This window comes from Arctopsyche grandis, chromosome 8, assembly GCF_051622035.1.
Source record: "Arctopsyche grandis isolate Sample6627 chromosome 8, ASM5162203v2, whole genome shotgun sequence".
NCBI classification, from domain to species: domain Eukaryota; kingdom Metazoa; phylum Arthropoda; class Insecta; order Trichoptera; family Hydropsychidae; genus Arctopsyche; species Arctopsyche grandis.
Genome location: NC_135362.1, coordinates 9,650,031 through 9,669,620, shown reverse-complemented (window position 1 = coordinate 9,669,620; position 19,590 = coordinate 9,650,031). Strand labels below are relative to the sequence as shown.

At 33.4% G+C, this 19,590-nt stretch overlaps 2 protein-coding genes across 3 annotated transcripts; both read left to right on the top strand.

Annotated features, from left to right (window-relative positions):
• Positions 1-4,740: 4,740 nt before the first annotated feature.
• On the top strand, positions 4,741-14,364 carry Taz (tafazzin, phospholipid-lysophospholipid transacylase). 2 transcript variants are annotated; one of them, XM_077435542.1, is made up of 6 exons: positions 4,774-4,970; positions 9,377-9,406; positions 11,357-11,485; positions 11,624-11,772; positions 11,946-12,220; positions 12,300-14,364. In XM_077435542.1, exons 1-6 carry the CDS (start codon positions 4,856-4,858, stop codon positions 12,439-12,441), a joined length of 840 nt encoding a protein of 279 aa, XP_077291668.1. In that variant the 5' UTR covers positions 4,774-4,855; the 3' UTR covers positions 12,442-14,364. The 2 variants fall into 2 exon arrangements, with proteins under 2 accessions (XP_077291669.1, XP_077291668.1); XM_077435543.1 differs by lacking the exon at positions 9,377-9,406 and having other exon boundaries at positions 4,741-4,970.
• A 2,216-nt stretch (positions 14,365-16,580) lies between these two features.
• LOC143915109 (dnaJ homolog subfamily C member 2) lies at positions 16,581-19,590 on the top strand. The gene is made up of 2 exons (XM_077435541.1): positions 16,581-17,575; positions 17,998-19,590. The coding sequence occupies exons 1-2, from the start codon at positions 16,688-16,690 to the stop codon at positions 19,033-19,035; spliced, it is 1,926 nt and encodes a 641-aa protein (XP_077291667.1). The 5' UTR covers positions 16,581-16,687; the 3' UTR covers positions 19,036-19,590.

The following is a 19,590-nucleotide window of genomic DNA, read 5'->3' as shown; positions in this document are numbered from 1 at the left end:
GTTCAAAACAAAAATGTGACTTTCCAAATCAATTTACTAGTCGAGTGACTTTTTTACGAAAACCTAGCCTCTGCATCTTAGCTGGTACTAACTTATAGTTGAACTGTATTTTCAGTTGAAATATATTTTGACCAGTTGGAATTTTATTCGCCATATGAATCAACTTACGTGGGTTAGGCGGAATATATTCCAACTAGTCAAAATATATTACAACTGGAAATGAACTTCAACTATAACGGTAGTTGGTATCAGGCTAGATGGGATATATGTATTCCAAATAGTCAAAGTATATTACAACTGGAAGATACACTTCAATTGTAACATATACATTTGTATTATGTACGTTAACGGAAGTTATATGCATTATGCATGCTTACGTACTCTATTTATGCGTCATTTTATCAACACTTCAACAGTGACATTTGATCTGGAAGTGTTGGTTTTTCTCAACTCGTCAGAACCAAGGTTGTTTTTGTCTATTGTAATACGATTGAGTAAATAAAAACAATATGTAAAACTCGTATTTACAATTCAATCGATGTATTTTACGATGCGTTGTTAGATAAAAAAAAATAAATACGAAAAACCAGTATAGTGTGCGTTCTACATATGTACGTACCCGATAAATATTCTTCAGATATACTTTTGTTGAACCTATAATTTTATGTCAATTTTCGAGAGAAAGCAATTCGACAAGAAATAGTACCTACATATGTATATATGTATAGGTGCATGTGTACTAGTGACTTAACGTTGAAGGAATTTACCCATCCAACGATTCTGCTTGAGAGCTTTCCCCACAATTCTTCTTCGGATATTCAAATACATCGGTGGCCGTCACCGCATCGAAAGTCGAAAAATCGAAATCTTTATTACGATGTTCGTTTACCATGCATACATATGAAGAGCGGGTAGTATATATGTACATATATATCAGTGGGGTGGGGTAAAATTTTCTCTTTGTGGTACAACCTTTCACAATTTGCGCGAGCAGGATACAGAAACAGGCTGTTCCTCTTGTATCCTGCCCGTGCACATTAAGTAAGGCTGTACGACAAAAAGAGAGAGAATTTCACCGCACGCCACTGATATATATTATATATATGTACATAGTACCGTTTACCATGCAAACATTCTTGTAGATCTTTCGATTTTCGATCTTTGCTTTCTGATATTTGCTTTTCGATCATTCGACTTTCGATGCAATGAACCAGACCCTCAAATACATTCAAACATGTTTTGTCTTATATTGGAAAAAACAGTGCTTCTCGGGATATAGGTTTTTCATTTCAAATTGACCCTTTTTAATTCCAAATTTATCCTTTTTCATTTAAAATTGACTCTTTTTCATTTCAAATTGACCCTTGCTCATTTTGAAATGAAAAAGGGTCAATTTTAAATGAAAAAGACTTAAATTGGAATTTTTGATTTTTAAATGCTTTTTATTATTACGAAATTATGTTCACAATACATCTTATATCTATTTTAATAGCTACTGATCTACTGATCATTTTCTATTTTACAATTTAATTTAATTTGGTTATTAATCACAGTATTATATTATTCTAATGTTAATCTAAAGCATAATAGGAAAAAGAGCTCAAAAACCTATTTACAATCCTTATAAATGTTCATAATACATCTAATACATAATATTAATTAAAGACTCTTAAAGTCGATGACCTAAAGCAGATTGTGTTTAGGTAATCTGTGTTTATACCTGAAGGGTATAGACATTTTGTTGTAATCACCGAGACTCTTCACAAGTGTGCTAGTATGGTTATTAGTGATTCTGTCATATAATCTACTGGTTAGTTTGTTAGTAATGTCTGTAACAATTAAATTGGAATGAAAAACCTATATTAGTCGAAAACATCTTCATTGTCTGTAGTGCAACTTGAGAAATTGCGCTTTCCATTTTATTTCCATCGCATGAAAAAGCCTTCAATCATCAACTCGATAGAAGTCTTTTCAATGCAGTCAATCTTACAAGGCTTTCTTTAATTACATATGTACATTCGACTAATTTTTAATAGTTCATTTACCCAATGTCCATTCGACCTTCTTCGCGTTTTTTTTTTTAACAATTCTTAATTAATTATCTGACGTTCTTAGTTCACTGTTTTACATTGAGCATTTATTTTTAAATCGTGCGAATATTTGAGAAGCGAACGAGTAAGTGGCGTTTATTCGCTAAATAGCACTCGAGTGTGTGTTGTATTGAATGGAAAATGGAGTGCTAATGTCATCCGGGCAGCGTTCAACAATTGCGGCTAGATTTAAAATAATAAATTAGTCAGGTCGAGGACACGTTAGTATTGCCAGCTATACCATAATATCCCACATATCCCAATTTATGTTACATATATGCAAGTTTCTACGAAATCAAAGCGCATGGTTCAAAAAGGGTTATTAGACCCTTGGATCAAAGGGGTATCTTAAACAATATCAGTTCATTAAAACGTTCACTAATCTAGCGTAATCAAATATTGATATGACGATATGTGTACGTACATACAATATACATTATAAACAAACATGCCGTGCCAAATTCGTTGAAATCAAGTCAAACTGTTTATCAAATGTGGTCGTATTTCTCACGTTTGAATTTATTATAACAATAATCGACCGACCCGATCCATATTTAAACGGTTCCATTAGCGATTCGGTCAGCTGAAGGTTGTCTGATCTGACAAAATTGAATCTGATCGGACGTCACATCAAATCAATCAATCGGCAACTGGCATGAATTATCATAAGACGTAGTATCTCAAGTTCGAATACAAAAGCCGAGTTGATTTTCCTCAAATAGTGGTTATTTATTTGACTTGATCAGATAAAATTTCGTCAAGCGACCTCTTTTCGATATCGAACTACTCAGCGTTGAATAATGACATTATTGCACATCTCAAATGTAGCCACTCATTGATTTCTGAGCCTCAGTTTAATGTAATATTTTTGTTTTAGTTTACCTCTAAATAAATCTATCGTTGCTGATTTTAAAGACTGACTCAATTAAAGAACCTTCTCATAAAACTAATAATAACATATACTATTCGGATTCGAAAGCACCAGCTAATTGGCTATCATATACCACGTACAAATTATACCTACCAGTACGTATGTAGATGGTAAGGTTTTGTCTCAAAAAAAGTACTTTTACCGACCCACATGTTTTTTGGAACTTAAATTAAAAACACATTAAATAAATACTTGTACGTATCAGTGGCGTGCGGTGAAATTCTTCATGCTTTCGTCGCACAGCTTTAGAGCGTATCATACAGGGAAGAACGGAACGTCGTGTGCTTGGCTCCGCGCTGTGGCGGTTCGCCTACATTTCTTCAAATATGGGATACACTGTCAAAACAAGGATAAATAAAAGGATACAATTTTACCGAAAACACTATAGGGGTGGTTTTGGGACGGTTTGTGCTGGGCGTGCCTTGAATATGTGCTAAAAGTATCTAAAAAGAACCACATGCCGCGTTCCTTCCTGTGTGATTTCGTCCTCTTACGTTAGTAGGATACAAGAAGACTCGATATGTCGTCACCTAGTCCCTTTGTATCTTGTTCGCGCTCGCGTAAATAAGACTGTGCAACAAAAACAGGAAAACTTTCACCGCACGCCACTGTGTGTACATATATTTATTTAATGTGTTTTTAGCTTAAGTTGCAAAAGACATGTGGGGCGGTAAGAGTACGTTTTTTGAGACAAAACCTTACCATCTACATACGTAGGTACATACTTTGCGGTTTTCCTCTCGACTACTTATTTCCATTTGAAAATTGAGGAAAAGCGGCTGTATCTCTACGGAGACACGTGAAGCCAGACAACTTAAATTTCTCCACTCTGATCTGATGCGCAACAGGGAAAATCGCCAGAGTAGCAAAACTCTTCGTATATGTCTGTGCTCACATTAAAATTGCAAAATCGCTTCATATGTGCTTTCATAATCGGGTGGTTGATGTTTTTGGTCCGATTTATTTATTTTATTCTAAACAGACCATTGTGGCATAACAGGAATTCCTAAAGCGCCACAATGGTCAAAAACATAACACAAAAAAAAACAAAATAACAATTAAACACAAATCAATACACAACGAAAATAATACACCCATCAATTATACATAACATAAATACATCCATACATAAACATAAAAAACAGCATTTAATAATAACAGATAAAGTAAAAATATCAAATAAAAAAATATATAGCATAAGGAATGCCTTGCACCTACAGGCAGTTTCAATAAATATGTAAGAAACAACTACAAATACAAAACATCCCTGTAAGGTCCAAATGGAAGAGAGTTAATCAAAATTTCACTCATAAATCACAATCAATCATGAAAACAATGATGAGCGCAGACTACCAGATAAATGGGTTAGAGTAATTTCCACCAATTTACGCTCACTAAGGTGGAAAATATCACATTCAGTCTCGGCAGCAACGATTTCATTAAGAAGTCGAATAGCTCTTGGAATAGGAGCCATTCGAAAAAGGACTGTGCGGGCAGGAGGTACAGCCAGCAAATGATAATGTCTACCACGCACAGATTTGAACATGCGTTTTCAGATTAGAGAGCACGAGAGCAGATGATTATATGTCAAAATCAAAATAAAATATTAGTTGCAAAATTGAACGAATTGACATTGACCGATCGCGACGTGGCAACACTGATGCACTTGTTGGTGATGGTGGTGGTGGGCGCGCAAACTGCTCGAAGTTCGCGACGCGCATGCGCGGAAATCAATTGACAAGTGTCAGTGCGGCCGCGGCTGCTGAAGCGCTCGGTCGTGTGGTCGTGTCGCTGGCGTGGCGTGGCGCGGCGTGTTGTTGACTTCGCCATCGCCATGTGTCCCGACGTGGGGTGGGTTGTCCCGAAACTGCGGCGTCCCGCCCTGCTCTGGAACGTCGCCAGCTCCTTCACCATCGTCATCATCGGCCTCATCACCAAGGCCTTCATAGGTGACTCACCCCACCCCACCCCACACCACACCACACTACCCCTCAACTCACCTCACAAGCGCACCCCCAACCACCTTCCCGGCTCCAGCTTACATAACCTCAAAAGCTCACGTGCACTCTGACCCGTCCCTCTCTCCCGCTCCCCCCGTTGCACTCTTGTCTAGTCTCGTTTCCGTGTTGACCCATTTCCGGTTTCGAGTTTGTTGTCTTAACGGTGTGTGACGCCACGGCTGTCACTGCGACCAGCCTTTCTACTTTTGTATATGTATTATTATAGTCTACATAACCTTTGCGCAACTGTATCGTTGCACAAACACGCCAGTGTGGTAGAAGCTCGCTCCCTACAACTGTGATTGCATAACCGAATGTATTAAATATAGAACAAAGTTCATCGCACAACACCAGTGTCTAGTGTACTGGAAAAAATCCATTGGAGCTTTCCCAATTGATCGAAATTCATTTACGAAATCTTCACAGATACTATACAAATTGTATACAAACTGGAATCGGAGCTGTTGAAACGACATTTCTACTTATCTTCAAGAATTATTTCTTCTGTATGTTTTCCATTTCTAGTTTGTGTGTTGAAAATGCTGTGGCTGATTGGGAAGAACGATTTCCTGGTGTATCTTTGTGGTGTTACTTGATTGCTATTGCCGATAAGTCAATATTTGTATGCATATTTAAAATATGAATTATCTCCAATAATTCGTATCATACATTATTGTCGATGTCTTAGATCCATTTGTTATCTATTACAGATTTTTTTCGTATTTTTAATTTATTTAATTACCAACTTTAATTAAATAGTGAATAAAGTGCTGTGTTTCATTACACTTTTTTCAATATCAATTTACATTTGAATTCTAAAATCAACTAATTTGTATTCCTAATCAAATAAATTAATGAATTATACGTATTTTTTACTCATGTTTTAAATTATGTTGTACATATACATAAAAATATGTTTTTCTTTGGAAAAAGTTTTTATTGCATACTCAATTTGTGCTATCATTACAATAAATTATGATTTGTTTTTATATAAACTTAAATAAAATACAAAAAAAAGTTGTTAAAATATATTCCATAATAATTTTGCAAATATTCAATGAAATGAAAGTTTAGTTGGTCAATATGCTTTCAACTTATTCACTATTTCAGAATAAAGAAAACAATCATTTTGAATGTTTGGCTTGCAAAATTGCTAATGATACGACTTTGTTTGCTGTTGTCGAAATCAATATTCAATTACGGTCAGCTTGCACAAAATAATGTATTCTTCCTTATTGCATCAATTTTAAAACGTCATATATTTTTAACATGAACAAAATACATATTTTATAAAATTATAATTTTTTACCAGTGCTGTACTTTGGTATAGCTTTTTTCTGTGTAACTATAATAGTTACGAAGAGGAAAAACTAACTTTAAACTAACATGTTATTTATCATCAACTATTTTAACATCAACGAGGTGAAAAAACCGAGTTTAGAAATAATAACGATACTTGTATAATATAGTTTAATAGTCAAAATGTAGTTGTTACTTCATTTTACTATATTCGGAATTGTTATCTTTCATCTCTTACAGAGTTAAATCTTGAAAATCATGAAACAAAATCATTTCTTCCATGTTTGATTCGTCTACTGATTGGAAACCTTCTCCACATACTTTGTTTGTTATATAAATGTAGTTACAATATTTAGACTTCTGTCATCGGTAATAACTTCTAGCCATATTTAAATACAGAATATATAATTGAACTTTATATTTAATAAATAGTCTTCACTAAATACACGAAACTTTAATTCAGCTATGTTATTTACACTTAAAATTAAATACTATTCACTTGGTACACCTTAACATTATTTCCAATACTGATATGTCAAATATCATGCACTGAAATTTAAAACATTTTGATGGAATATCGTGAACTTTTAATTGAATAGTTTTCAGTTGGAAATTGAATGCTTGAGAGATATTTTTTAAAAAAGATGAAATAATTTTTTTTAAAACTAAGTTGGCAAGGGTTGGCGTTTCATATTTGCCTTACGTCTGATTTAATTTAGCACCCTATTTAAATCGAGCATTTATCTTGTAAGACTTAGTCGCCTATTATAGACTTAATAAGCTACAGTTAGGGCCGGCCCGAGGGTATATGGTGCCCCTAATTTCAGCGCCCCCCCTAAATTTTTAAACAATAAATTTTATGAAAGTTCTTGTAATTTTATGTTGAAGAAACAATATATTAAGCCGAAAACAAAAAGTTTTTAATTCCTATTCAAAATAGGCACGTTTTATGTACCTATATAAAAATGAATAAAATAAAATACGGATAACTATGAATTAATTCGGTAATGAAGACATTAATTTATATTCAACAATAAATTGAAGAATTTTATAGAGTGACATTTCTTTTTTTTTCGAATATGATTGGTTAAGATATTTAATTTCATGAATCCCTGATATACATATATGTATGTATATATACGTAGGGGAGAGTGGTGTACCTGTGGACAATTTTCGCTTTTTCACTCCATAGCTCAGAAACTTTATTGTTTTATGCAAACTTTTTAATGTCATTAGATAGGTTGAATATTCAAGATTAAAATTAAAAAAGAAAAATTAATGATAGCATAACAGTTTTTTTATTTTTTGCAAAAATAATAGAGACAAAAATTCATGTCCAAAGGTTCAACACTATGTTGAACCTATGGACAGTGTATGTTGTACCTTTGGTCAGATATGATAATTTATACAGAGTAAACTATTTCATCCAATGTTGACATTTTCAAGGTCTACATTAAATTCCAACTGTGATTTGAATCTCCCAGACTGGCCTACCACTCGAGGAGGAGGCAATTTCCCAGAAATTTCCTCTTGACAAATATTATAAATTTTGTCATCGATCACAAGAAATTTGTTTGTCGATATTTTCTTGTAATACTTAATTTCAATATCATTTTCGATTGGATTATTCATAACTTCAGCAACATAATACTTGAAAGTCTTTTTGGTTGTTAATATCACAAGAACCTCTAACCTTAACCTCTGGACGTGTCCAGAGGTACAACCAAATAAATGTCCAAAGGTACAACAAAACGAAATATTCAACTAATATTAAAATACACTTCTTTGTGGTTACGTTTTAACACATATATCGTCGTTACCAAATAGTTAAATAACCACTATACAAAACTAAATGCATATCTTGTATGAAAAGTTATTTTAATAAATATGAAAAAACAAACAGTTCGTTGATAAATATTTACTTTTGGGTCCCAAATAACGAAATTCTAGAAAAACACTCGAATCTGGCAGCGCGCGGCACCAAAAGGTGGATTGAATGTTGCCAATATTCGATGTTCATAATTCCCTAGAACATTGTGTAGCAAAAATATTTTCCCCGATCGAAATAAAGTCATTGTCCACAGGTACATTCGTCCATAGGTACACCACTCTCCCTTACATATGTTTCAGCGGCATTTTATATAAAATACAATTCCAAATTACCATTTGTACCGATGACAGTTTGCTGTTTTACAAGTTTTATTCGTGAGTCGTTGATATTTGACCGTCAACTTCCTGCGTTCCTCGTAAATTATAATATTTTACAATCAGTATTATTACTTCGAGAAGAAAAATTAAATTGAATATAGAATGTTTTATAAGTTCAAAGAAAGCTAAATTGTTTTATTTTTATTTTTTCAATTTAATAATCAAAAAAATGAAAATGGGGGCGCCTCGCAGCGCCCCTAGTCTGCTGCAACTTTGTCACGTCATATGCCAAGTCATATCTTGTTCTAAGCACTAATTTTCATAATTTTTCGTTTCCGTTTGATAGCGAGGAATTAATGGTATTTGTATGTATGTAAGCTATCGAGCTGAAACTTTCAATTTAAAACAAAAAAAACTCCACATCACATAATCAATGCATGTAATATCCAGACAAAGCATTGGTATTAAGGTTTTATTCGTATAATATAATATATGCAATCGATACTTTTCATCAACTAACCGAGTCATGCATAAAACCATCGATAATATGCATTTATAACAATCTTTTTCTTTTCAACGTGATACTGATTTTGTTTTTATTCAATTGGCAAACAGAAACATACGTACCTTAATCCAACCTTGAATACTCTGAATGTCACATATTCAATTCGCATCGAACTAATTAATGTGCTAGTTTATTAATATTTAGTCTTCCGTGAATCGAGTCATACAAACGGTGTATTCCCACGTCTGTTCCTCATTTTTGTGTTTTTCACCTTCTCCTGTGTAATTTTGAAATCCTCCACATCGTCCATGCATATACAATTGTGTGAAATAAACATATATGTACATATAAATATTGCATAATTAATGATTATTATTTTATGTTTGTTAATATTCAAACCCAGGACGTACAGCTACTGAGACAGGCACAACCGGTATGCCAATTTGAACACAAAATCGCATCGCCTGCACTACTTAGTTAAATTGCATCAGTTTTACGGTTGTTGTTTTTGAAATGACGGTGTCGTTTTTGTAAGTAGAGGCAATTCTTTTTGTTTTCAAAATGCTGTATAAATATATGTCATTTCGCCGATGTGTGATTACTATCTACGTCTGATGAAATTGTCATTTGTGAATAGATAGGTATTTTATGTTATTTTTTTTATATATAATTTTGAATTGTTTATTATTCTGTAATTTAAAGTGAATATTATATTTCGACAGGTGTTAGATATATTTGATCACGTTTAATATTTACTTTTTTTTTTCGATGTTTATTTTAATCGATTGCCTCTGCTTTTACTAATTTACATAGGCTTTTGGGATATTGGCTAACAAGCGGCAAATATGAGTTGTCTATTATTACACCTTTAAGTTATGTAGTGATGATTATGTTACATTTTAGAATCATGTTGCATGCTCTTATAAAATACATCAAAAAAATGTTATTTATCCAGCACTTATAGTAATGATTTCAAATTTTCTTCGATTCATTTTGATTAAATGAGCATATCTTCCATATAAGTTTCATGAAATGGTTGTCACCTTTTTTTTTTTTAATTTGTTCCTCGCACATTTTTTTACTATGAATATTTTTATTATATTATATATAAAAAAAATTGTAAAGCAATAATTATTTATGATTTTCATTCACTATATATGTACATCAGTGGCGTGCCGTCCACGGATGCTGCGCATCCCTTAAAATTTACGTCAAAAATATTTTCATACCGTTTGTTTTTTGGATTTCTTAGTTTTATTTCTCTTTCATTTATTTTTAATTACGTGATTATGATATATACGCTCTTTTGTCTGATCCAAAATTGACATAAACGAGTATCTCCTTTAAATGGCCGTAGCCGTCTGAGCGACTGGTGCTCGTTTCCCATCAAGCTTGGATGCTGAAGTTCTCTACAAATCTTTTGCGCATGCGCACAAGTGAGCTGTCACTCTTGCGTATGCGCATGAGTGAGACGACTCTACAGTTATCTCGCTCGCGCAACATTTGCTCTGGAAGCAAAATCTCTTTTTGCGTATATATGGATTTGATTCGCTTTTTTTTTAAGTATGGACTTTCGCTTGATTCGTTGATTTATATTTCGTACGTTACGTCCTAAGTTATTTACTTTTATTATTTTATTGTAATTTATTACGTCCTAAATTATTAATTATTATGGGACCAAATATAAATAGCCAAAGTAACGATCCAAGTGGATTTATAACCGTTGTTAATAATAAATGCAATTGTTTAATTAAAAATGCACTAAAAAGGACATTTGCTTCTCTACCATTATATGGTAGAGAACAATAATCTCATTATATTATAATGAAAAAGAGATTATTGTTATGAACCCAAAACCCACACCAATATTGAATATTCATTCAAAAACGTATCAAAGACATTTTAATAAATATAAATATGACAATGTTTTGGACAGCATCCTCTGATTGAAAAGTCACCGCACGCCACTGATGTACTTATGTTTTATGTATATATATTTAGACTACCCTAGTAAGCGATATAATAGAAATGTGTTTTATATTCACTACTGATTTTAATTACATACTACATATCATGTTTTGTAATCATGTAGGTTTTTTTGTCATGCTAAATTTTAATTCTCAATTATATGTTGGCAATCCTTATTTTAATTTCAGTATTGCATTAGATACTCCTTTGATTAGATTCTATTTATAATAATTAAATGTTAAGACATCTAAAAGTTGCTTAATATAGATATTTACTATTTATTTTGTGTCTTCATCCAACTTTTTTAGTCTTTAGATCTATATATATCTCAATAGGTTTACTATATTATATCTTAATTTAAGTTTTTGTTTATTTTATAGCATCCGTAATGTATATATAAACGTTATTTTCTTAGTATGGCTAAACAAGACAACTGTGATTAATAAGCAAATATTAACAAAGGCTTTGGACCATCGCCCACAAGACGTTCCACTCATCACTGTTTCCAATCATCATTCCTGTTTCGATGATCCCGGTATGTGGGGTAAGCAATATCAGCGTTGAATCTTAGTCGAATCCTAACTTCGTTCTATTGTGTGTACGTCGTATACATACTATTGTGCCAATTTGAGAGTTTTTGTGCCGATCTTTGGAGTTTAAAATAAATCTTGTTTTATTTTAGGTACAATCCCGTTCCGTCATTTATGTTCTCGGCGATCTCTACGTTGGTCACTAGCAGCACACGATATATGCTTTACTAATGTGGCTCATTCAATTTTTTTTATGTTAGGGAAATGTATACCTGTTATTAGAGGGAAAGGTGTATACCAGGTTGATATATATTCAGTTAAAATTTAATGCTTTCATTTTTCAACAATAATTTTATCTATAAAAATAATAAAACGGTTTTTCTATTGTTTAAATTCAACCTAACTCAATGTTTCACTTTCTATTTCAGTCAATTTTTTATTATTTTATAATAATAATTTGATTTTTGTTAACAGCCTGCAATGGATTTCTGTGTGGAAAAGTTAAAAGAAGGTGGTTGGGTTCACATTTTCCCTGAAGGAAAAGTTAACGCTACAAAAGAACCCATGCGACTGAAATGGGGTATCGGACGGCTCATTTACGAGTCTCCCATCACACCTGTCGTGATTCCTATATGGCACGAAGGCATGGATGATATTTTACCAAATGCTGAACCATATGTTCTACGATTCAAAAAGAAACTGACAATTAACTATGGAGAGCCGCTTCATTTAGAAGACATAGTTAATAAGTAAGTATCATCATGTTTGTATTTGAACAATTTTTTTATATTCATTTATATTATATCAATAATGTTATCATTTCCATAGACTAAAAGAGGCGAACGCTAGTCCAGAAGAGGCCAGAAAAACGATAACCGACTATATACAAGTTCAATTACAAGAACTTCGACATAAAACGCGTCAAATCATAGAAGAAAACTCGAATAATAACATTAAAAAGGAATCGTAGTGTTACCAAATTTTGTTTCAAAAATTATTAGACTGATTTATTTTAGCTGTACATACAAAACGCAATCGGAAAATTTAGGAATTGAAATTGACAGTTGATTCCTAATGTAAGTCATTAAAAAAATCGAACAATATATCAACATTGTGAATATTTTAGTTATATTATACATTGTTATTATTGTTTCATTGGTATTTGCTGCTGAATGTAGACTTGATAAATTATATGAAAGTGTAAAAATGTCTTCCAATCCACCTAATCGTAGTGTGTATTGTCAAAATGTACATATTAGTTAACATTTTGATTTTTTAAATTATTGGCAATATTCAGATATTTTTAATTTTAAAAACTTCGTACCTGAATGCAGCTACATATTTAGTATGATAGCACAAATTAACATATGAGTATGTTTTGTAAATATTTTTTTTTTATTATTAGAATGTCGTACACTAACTGCTTTTAAAATTATTCAATATATATCTGAATACACTGCTTAAATTTTAAGTATATTTTTATTATTCATCATTCAGCAGTATGTTTGTGAAGTGTTGAAATGTTTATAATTCTAGTCATATAAACACTGTATTAAGTTAAATCTCTTATCTACATATATCTATTAAAGATGAGGAAAAAAACTATATTTTAATCTAAAATCGCTTTGTAACAGTTGCATCTTGATTATACGGTCGGGTTAAACAATATTGTTTGGGGACCAATGTGCAAGTACATATGTATATACATTTGTTATTTCTTTGAAAACACATATCAATATGTATTGCAAATTACATACATATATCATGAATAATTTGCTGTTCACAATTTTATTCTCATATATAGGTTTCGCCTATACAAACATTACTATTGTAATATCATTCATAATACACAATATTAACATTATGTAAAAAATTTATACTTTTATATCCGTATGTACATATAATTGCGACATTATTCTTAAAGCCAAAAGAATAATTATCGACTAGACCAATTTAATGTTAAAATAAAAAATTATTTTACAAACTCTTAAATGATTACATATATCAAAATGGGCAGTTATTTTTTTGTAAATAATACTCGTAAGACTTAAAAAAGTATGAAACTTTCAATGTAATAATACTTTTTTTTTCTTCGTTCAGTTTTAATATGTTGTATATATAAATTTTATTAAATGGTGAATTATTTTTACTTTCATTACTATGTTTTATATAAAATGGCATTATTTCAACGGCACTGCCCATAACGTAAGTATTGAAGTTCGTTTTTTATAAAACAATCTGCAATATGTATCTAATTTATTGCCTTGAATAAATTATGGTTTAAATATTAAGAGTTTGGTGAAGACTTCTAAATTTAATACTTAAAATAAGTCTCAAATTATTGCAGCGCACACAATATATTTATTATTTATATTATTATTCAATTCCTGATATTTTGTTTGAATTCTGAGAGTATTATTTTTAAAGTTAAATATTTCTTTGAAGCTTTTATATGAAAAAATATGTATATAAACATCTCATTTCACTTTTACTCTTATTTTATTTATGTAAACACATTACCTGTAACCTTTTCACAATATCTGATTTAGATAATAATGGTATATTGGAGAATTGACAATAAAAAATGTTATTTTAAGTATAATGAAAAGCATTCGTGCCATATTTGATATATGTACATATGTTTATTTATAAATACAACTTAAATATTCAATCTATATTCCATGTAAAATACAAAATTTATGCAGCTTCAAATATGCTTGTTTTTGTAGGTAAAAGGTAATGTGTTCGTTTTTATTTGTACTCATTTGAAGTTTTGTTATTCATATCACCTAGTCAAGTACATATGTATAAATATGATATTTTTATACAAAATTATTTGCAAGAACTTCCCTTCTTGAAAATATAACAGTTCATAGTTTTTTTTTATATTCAGAAATGAAGTCTTTTATTCTCCATATTTGTTTTTCCTTTTCGTAACTCGTTCCCTTTGAGGAATGCTTTCCTCATATTTTATTTTGAAGAATTTTTGTATATTCTAATACCTTAGACATTTTGGATTACAAATTATGAAGTCCAAACTATTTGATTAACTGAGACCAAGGTGTAAGATGGCCAAAGTTTCATACACAAGGAGAAATAAATCGCTTATTGAACAAATTCTAACCTTGTAATAAAGTTTTGTTAAAAAATAATAATAAAAAAAATAAAGTCCAGAGGCGGCTTTTTCCTAGGAACTATTGTTACCCACAAAAACTGGATTTTGTGTGAATAAACTAGACTAGTATATTGTTACGTACATCAACTGTGAAAGTATTTTTCACACGTCATCACTGCTGCGGCTCGAGTGGATTCTCCCGCTCAGTTTAAACGTTTTAGGATCAAAAATATTCAATTGTGAAAATTATCATTAACAATAGTTCCACATACAATAATCTTTTACGAGTTTTGACTTTACATATGAAGTGGCCTAATTTTACCAATAATGTGGATTGACTAAGTCACCAAGTCAATTAATTACACAGCAACAAAAAATCAGGTTTTTGAGTTACCAGAGCAGAGACTAACCAATCTTAACTAAGTTTGACCCACTGAATTGTTATTGATTTTTGTTGTTTGGGTCTCCTTTACGCGATATGATCGTATAAAAAAATGCGCACTTTTTACAGATTTTTGGCTTTTGCGGTCTTTAATTCAAAATCTAGTGTAAGACAGGGAAGGTATGTTGACCGTATCCCGGTCTAACGAAACACGTGTTGTGTAGTTTGAAAGAGGATCGTTTATTTTTGTTCAATTTGGTACAATGGTTATTGTATGTACGAAGAGGTTTCTTCAGAGATGTGATCTAGTTGAACTCTAGAGGCTCACTCTGCCGGTGGAGGTTGCTGCGTTGCTTTATAAACGTTTTGGGTTGAAGTGTGTCGTGTGCACATCTTTCGTTCTTGGTACTCGCGCTGCCCTAGTTATGTTTTATGGGTTCATACGCCTGGACGTAGTTCGTGGTTTTTATGGGTTCAGTGAGTTCTTCCTTTGTTTCCCAGACACGTGTCGACCTTTTGACGAGGCGAGCGTGTGCCATGCGTTAATGACTTTCCTGGATATGTGTCGCAGTGACCTGATGAGATCATTTCAGTTGTACTATATGCCTACACTAGTATTGCTGTGCTCAAAGTGAGTATTGGAATCAATAGTCAAATGTTTTTTCTATTGATTGTGATTTTTTATTGTTTTAAAATACTTATAATTAATTTTCTAGCGAATTTTAAAAGTCAAAAATATATATATTTTTTTACGGATTTTTTCTCTGTGCTATTTTGCATTTGTTTGGTCAGTTTTATATTTCACCACGTTTATAATGATTGATTTTCTATCTCCATATTTTTTATTTTTATCTAAACGTACTAACTCGAGCGGTAATTGCTAAGAAAGACTTTCGTTCAGTTTCCGGGAGCGTACACTAGAAGCCTTGGAGCAAGCGAGATAAGTCTTGACTCTCGCTTGCCGTCCCCCTTGCTCCAACGCTTCTAATGTAACGCCCTAAAACGCAAAAATCGAAAGATAAAAAAAGGGTCTCCCCCCCATCCTACATACATACTCACTTAATTTGCCCGAGCAGGATACAACAGGAACAAGAGGAACAGGCTTTTCCTCCCGTATTCTGCGCGCGCACATTAAACAAACCTGTATGACAAAAATAGAGATAATTTCACCGCATGCCACTCATATATATTATATATACATAGTACCGTTTACCATGCACCCTTTTTTTTATCTTTCGACTTACGATCTTTCGATTTTCAATCTTTGCGTTTTCGGGCGTTTCACTTTCAATCCCGTGAGGCAGACCGGTAATCAGCGAACCACGTAATATATAGAAAGATCACGACAATAGCCAGAATTTTAGGAAGGGGGAAGGCTAAAACACATGCGCACTCTCCCTCCCCCCTCCAAGCATTAAAATAAATAAACGTTTTTTCGTTCTGAATTTAGAAAAGACGTTGAGTTAAAATAAAAATTGGAACGTCCTCGGAAATAACGCCGAACGATACAACATCCCCGACAAAATGTCTACGAACAAAACTTCAACGTGACATAATGTGTACGGACAAAATCATACTGAAATAATGAAAAATGTTCATATTTCGAATTAACGAAACACATTAGTTGTGTTGGCAGCAGTGCACGTGTCGACTGGCGAGTGTCTGTGCGAGCGCGCGTGTTCTTTGACAGGTGTCGGCTGACGGCCGCGAGGTTATGAGATGAGTGGTGAAGGCAAAGGCGATGGGGGCGCTGCGAGGGCTCTGCAGATGCAAGTGGTTTTGTCGCGGACTCCGAGGCGAGTGGAATGCGCAGGAAGCGCCTTTCTGCGGGGGCGCGCCCTCCTCGAACGCGGCTGGGGCCCGGGGGCGGAGGCGCGCGCCAAGGGCCGGGGCAATGACTTTCGACCCGAACCCGAGCTGGAGAACGACATTCGGTACCTGAGGTCGCTGGATCCGCGCAACTGGAAGGAGCAGGACCACTACCTGGTGCTCGGCCTCGCCACCCTCCGCAACCACGCTACCGACGAACAGGTGAAACGCGCTTACCGCGCCAAAGTACTTAAACATCACCCCGACAAGCGACGAGCCCTGGGCGAGCACATCACCCCCGACACGGACTACTTCACGTGCATCACTCGGGCCTACGAAGTGCTCGGGACTCCGCTCAAGAGACGCTCCTACGACTCCGTAGACCCCGACTTCGACGACACCCTTCCCACGTCTTCTGACCTCAAGAAGGACTTCTTCGCCACGTTCAGTCCCCAATTCGAGTTGAACTCCCGCTGGTCCGAGAAGAAGAACGTGCCTAAGCTCGGAGACAACGATACTCCGAGGGAGCAAGTCGAAAAGTTCTACACATTCTGGTATGACTTCGAATCGTGGCGCGAGTATTCCTATCTCGACGAAGAGGAAAAGGAGAAGGGTCAAGATAGGGAGGAGAGACGGTGGATAGAAAAACAGAACAGGGCCGTGCGGGCTAAGAAAAAGAAGGAGGAAATGTCCCGAATAAGGACGCTCGTCGATCTCGCTTACAATAATGACCCTCGAATCGTAAGATTTAAACAAGAAGACAAAGATAAAAAGCAAGCTTTTAAAAAAGCGCGACAGGTAAATACAAATATACTTACAGTTAGTTATATCTTATTTAACCATTTAAAAAAAAAATTACATTTCTATGTAAAAAAAGCACATGTTCAAAAAAATTTCGTGACTTAAAACGAGAACTGATTATTTGTAATTATTTTTTTAAATATTTATTTGCCTTATTTTGTTTCTAAATTATAGCTTATTAGCTGATTCTATAGACATAAAATATAATACATAAAAATTCAGCTTACTTATACATCTCAACCAGAAGTATAGTTTTATAGACAAATAAAGAATGATTCGAAAAATCTACATCATCATTTAAACCGCACTCTTATCGAAATTCATATTTATTTTTAATAGAACATATCACGCATTATGTATAAAGATAGGCTACATTAGTTTTTAGTTTACAAATTTATGTTTTATATATTTATTTTTAGGATGCAGCGCTGGCTCGCAAAGCTGAAGAAGAGAAGCATCTAAAGGAAGCGCAACTAGCAAAAGAGATTGCAGACAAGGAAGAAAAGGCTCGTGCTGACATTCTCCGTGCTGAGAGAGAAGTTATGAAAAAGAATATGAAAAAAGAGCGTAAAATATTTAGAGACTTGTGTAAATCGAACAATTATTACATTTCAAACGATAATGAAATTGTTGATCACATGTCAGCGGTAGAAAAAATTTGTGAAGTTTTAAAATTGTTGGAACTCCAAGACCTCAATAAGAATCTTCCCTCTGGTGGTAAGCAGCGATTTATCGAAGTGATGAACGAGACTGAAGCCAAATTAGAAGACGAAAGAAAGGCACAGGTGGACTCACAAAAAGATTCTCAAAAACAAAATTCGAAATCTGCAATTGCAGGATCTCCTAATTGGTCTCAGGAATTAATCCAACTGTTGATTAAAAGCGTGAATTTTTTCCCTGCTGGTACCAATCAAAGGTGGGAGGTTGTCGCTAACTTCGTTAATCAACATGGTAGTTTTGAAGATCAGCGAAGATTTTCTCCAAAAGATGTACTCAGCAAAGCTAAAGATCTTCAAAGTTCAGATTTTTCAAAGAGCGTGCTAAAAGTTGCCGCTAATCAGGAGGCGTTTGACAAATTTGAGAAGGAAAAACGAAAACCAGGTAATTCTGTCGAAAATACCGACATATCCATGTCGTTCGACCCATCGAAAGTATTAGTAAATGGTACGTCTACAGCGCAACCGATGAAACCAAATAAAGTTCCCAACGGCGAGGTAGAAATTCCAAAAGCAAAGTCGGTTGAAAAGGATGAAAAGAAAGACGACGTTCCTTGGAGTAAAGTGGAACAAGAATTGTTAGAGCAAGCAATAAAAACTTACCCTGTAAATACACCCGAACGTTGGGATCGTATAGCCGAATGTATACCGACTCGTAGTAAAAAGGAATGTATGAAACGTTTCAAAGAATTAGTAGATCTTGTAAAGGCTAAGAAAGCTGCGAGCCAGAAGAGCAAATGATAAATTGTGCTTGTTTAGAAACAAATTTTTCTGTATTTATTTAGATGAATGAACTTCATTGTCCATTTTATAATTAAGTGAAAAATTAAGCTTTATTTTCATAAATCCAATCTAATAAAAATGAACAAGTCACAACATGCTTATTATATTTTTTACACCAAGCTTAATTTGTGACAGACGTATTGCTAAAGCCATATTAGTGATAACTAATGTTTGCATATTTTATTTTTATTACTAATTTTATTCTCGACATACAATAGAGAGTTGATTTAAATGGCAAAACGCTTGAACGATAAATTGTACCCGCATAATTTCAAGTAAAATGTCTTTATAATATTAAAAGCAGGCATTTATATTTTTTTTCCTTTTACCGAGTTGATTATAAAGCCTTTATGGTGCATCAGCCATCATGTTTCTTGTAATTTTCTTGGTAAATTGTAAATACTCATAATATAAACGAGATAAAAATTTTCAGTAAAAATGAATACACATGTGTATATATTTTTAATCATGTAAATTATGAACTTATCAAAAATAAATACCATTTTTGTATTA

Excerpts from the sequence above, each read along its gene's own strand:
- Taz (XM_077435542.1), top strand. The coding sequence starts at position 4,856 with ATGTGTCCCGACGTGGGGTGGGTTGTCCCGAAACTGCGGCGTCCCGCC. Across the intron at positions 4,971-9,376 it reads CATCACCAAGGCCTTCATAG|GACGTACAGCTACTGAGACA; the intron begins GTGACTCACCCC and ends ATTCAAACCCAG. Across the intron at positions 11,486-11,623 it reads CGATGATCCCGGTATGTGGG|GTACAATCCCGTTCCGTCAT; the intron begins GTAAGCAATATC and ends GTTTTATTTTAG.
- LOC143915109 (XM_077435541.1), top strand. The coding sequence starts at position 16,688 with ATGAGTGGTGAAGGCAAAGGCGATGGGGGCGCTGCGAGGGCTCTGCAG. Across the intron at positions 17,576-17,997 it reads CTTTTAAAAAAGCGCGACAG|GATGCAGCGCTGGCTCGCAA; the intron begins GTAAATACAAAT and ends ATTTATTTTTAG.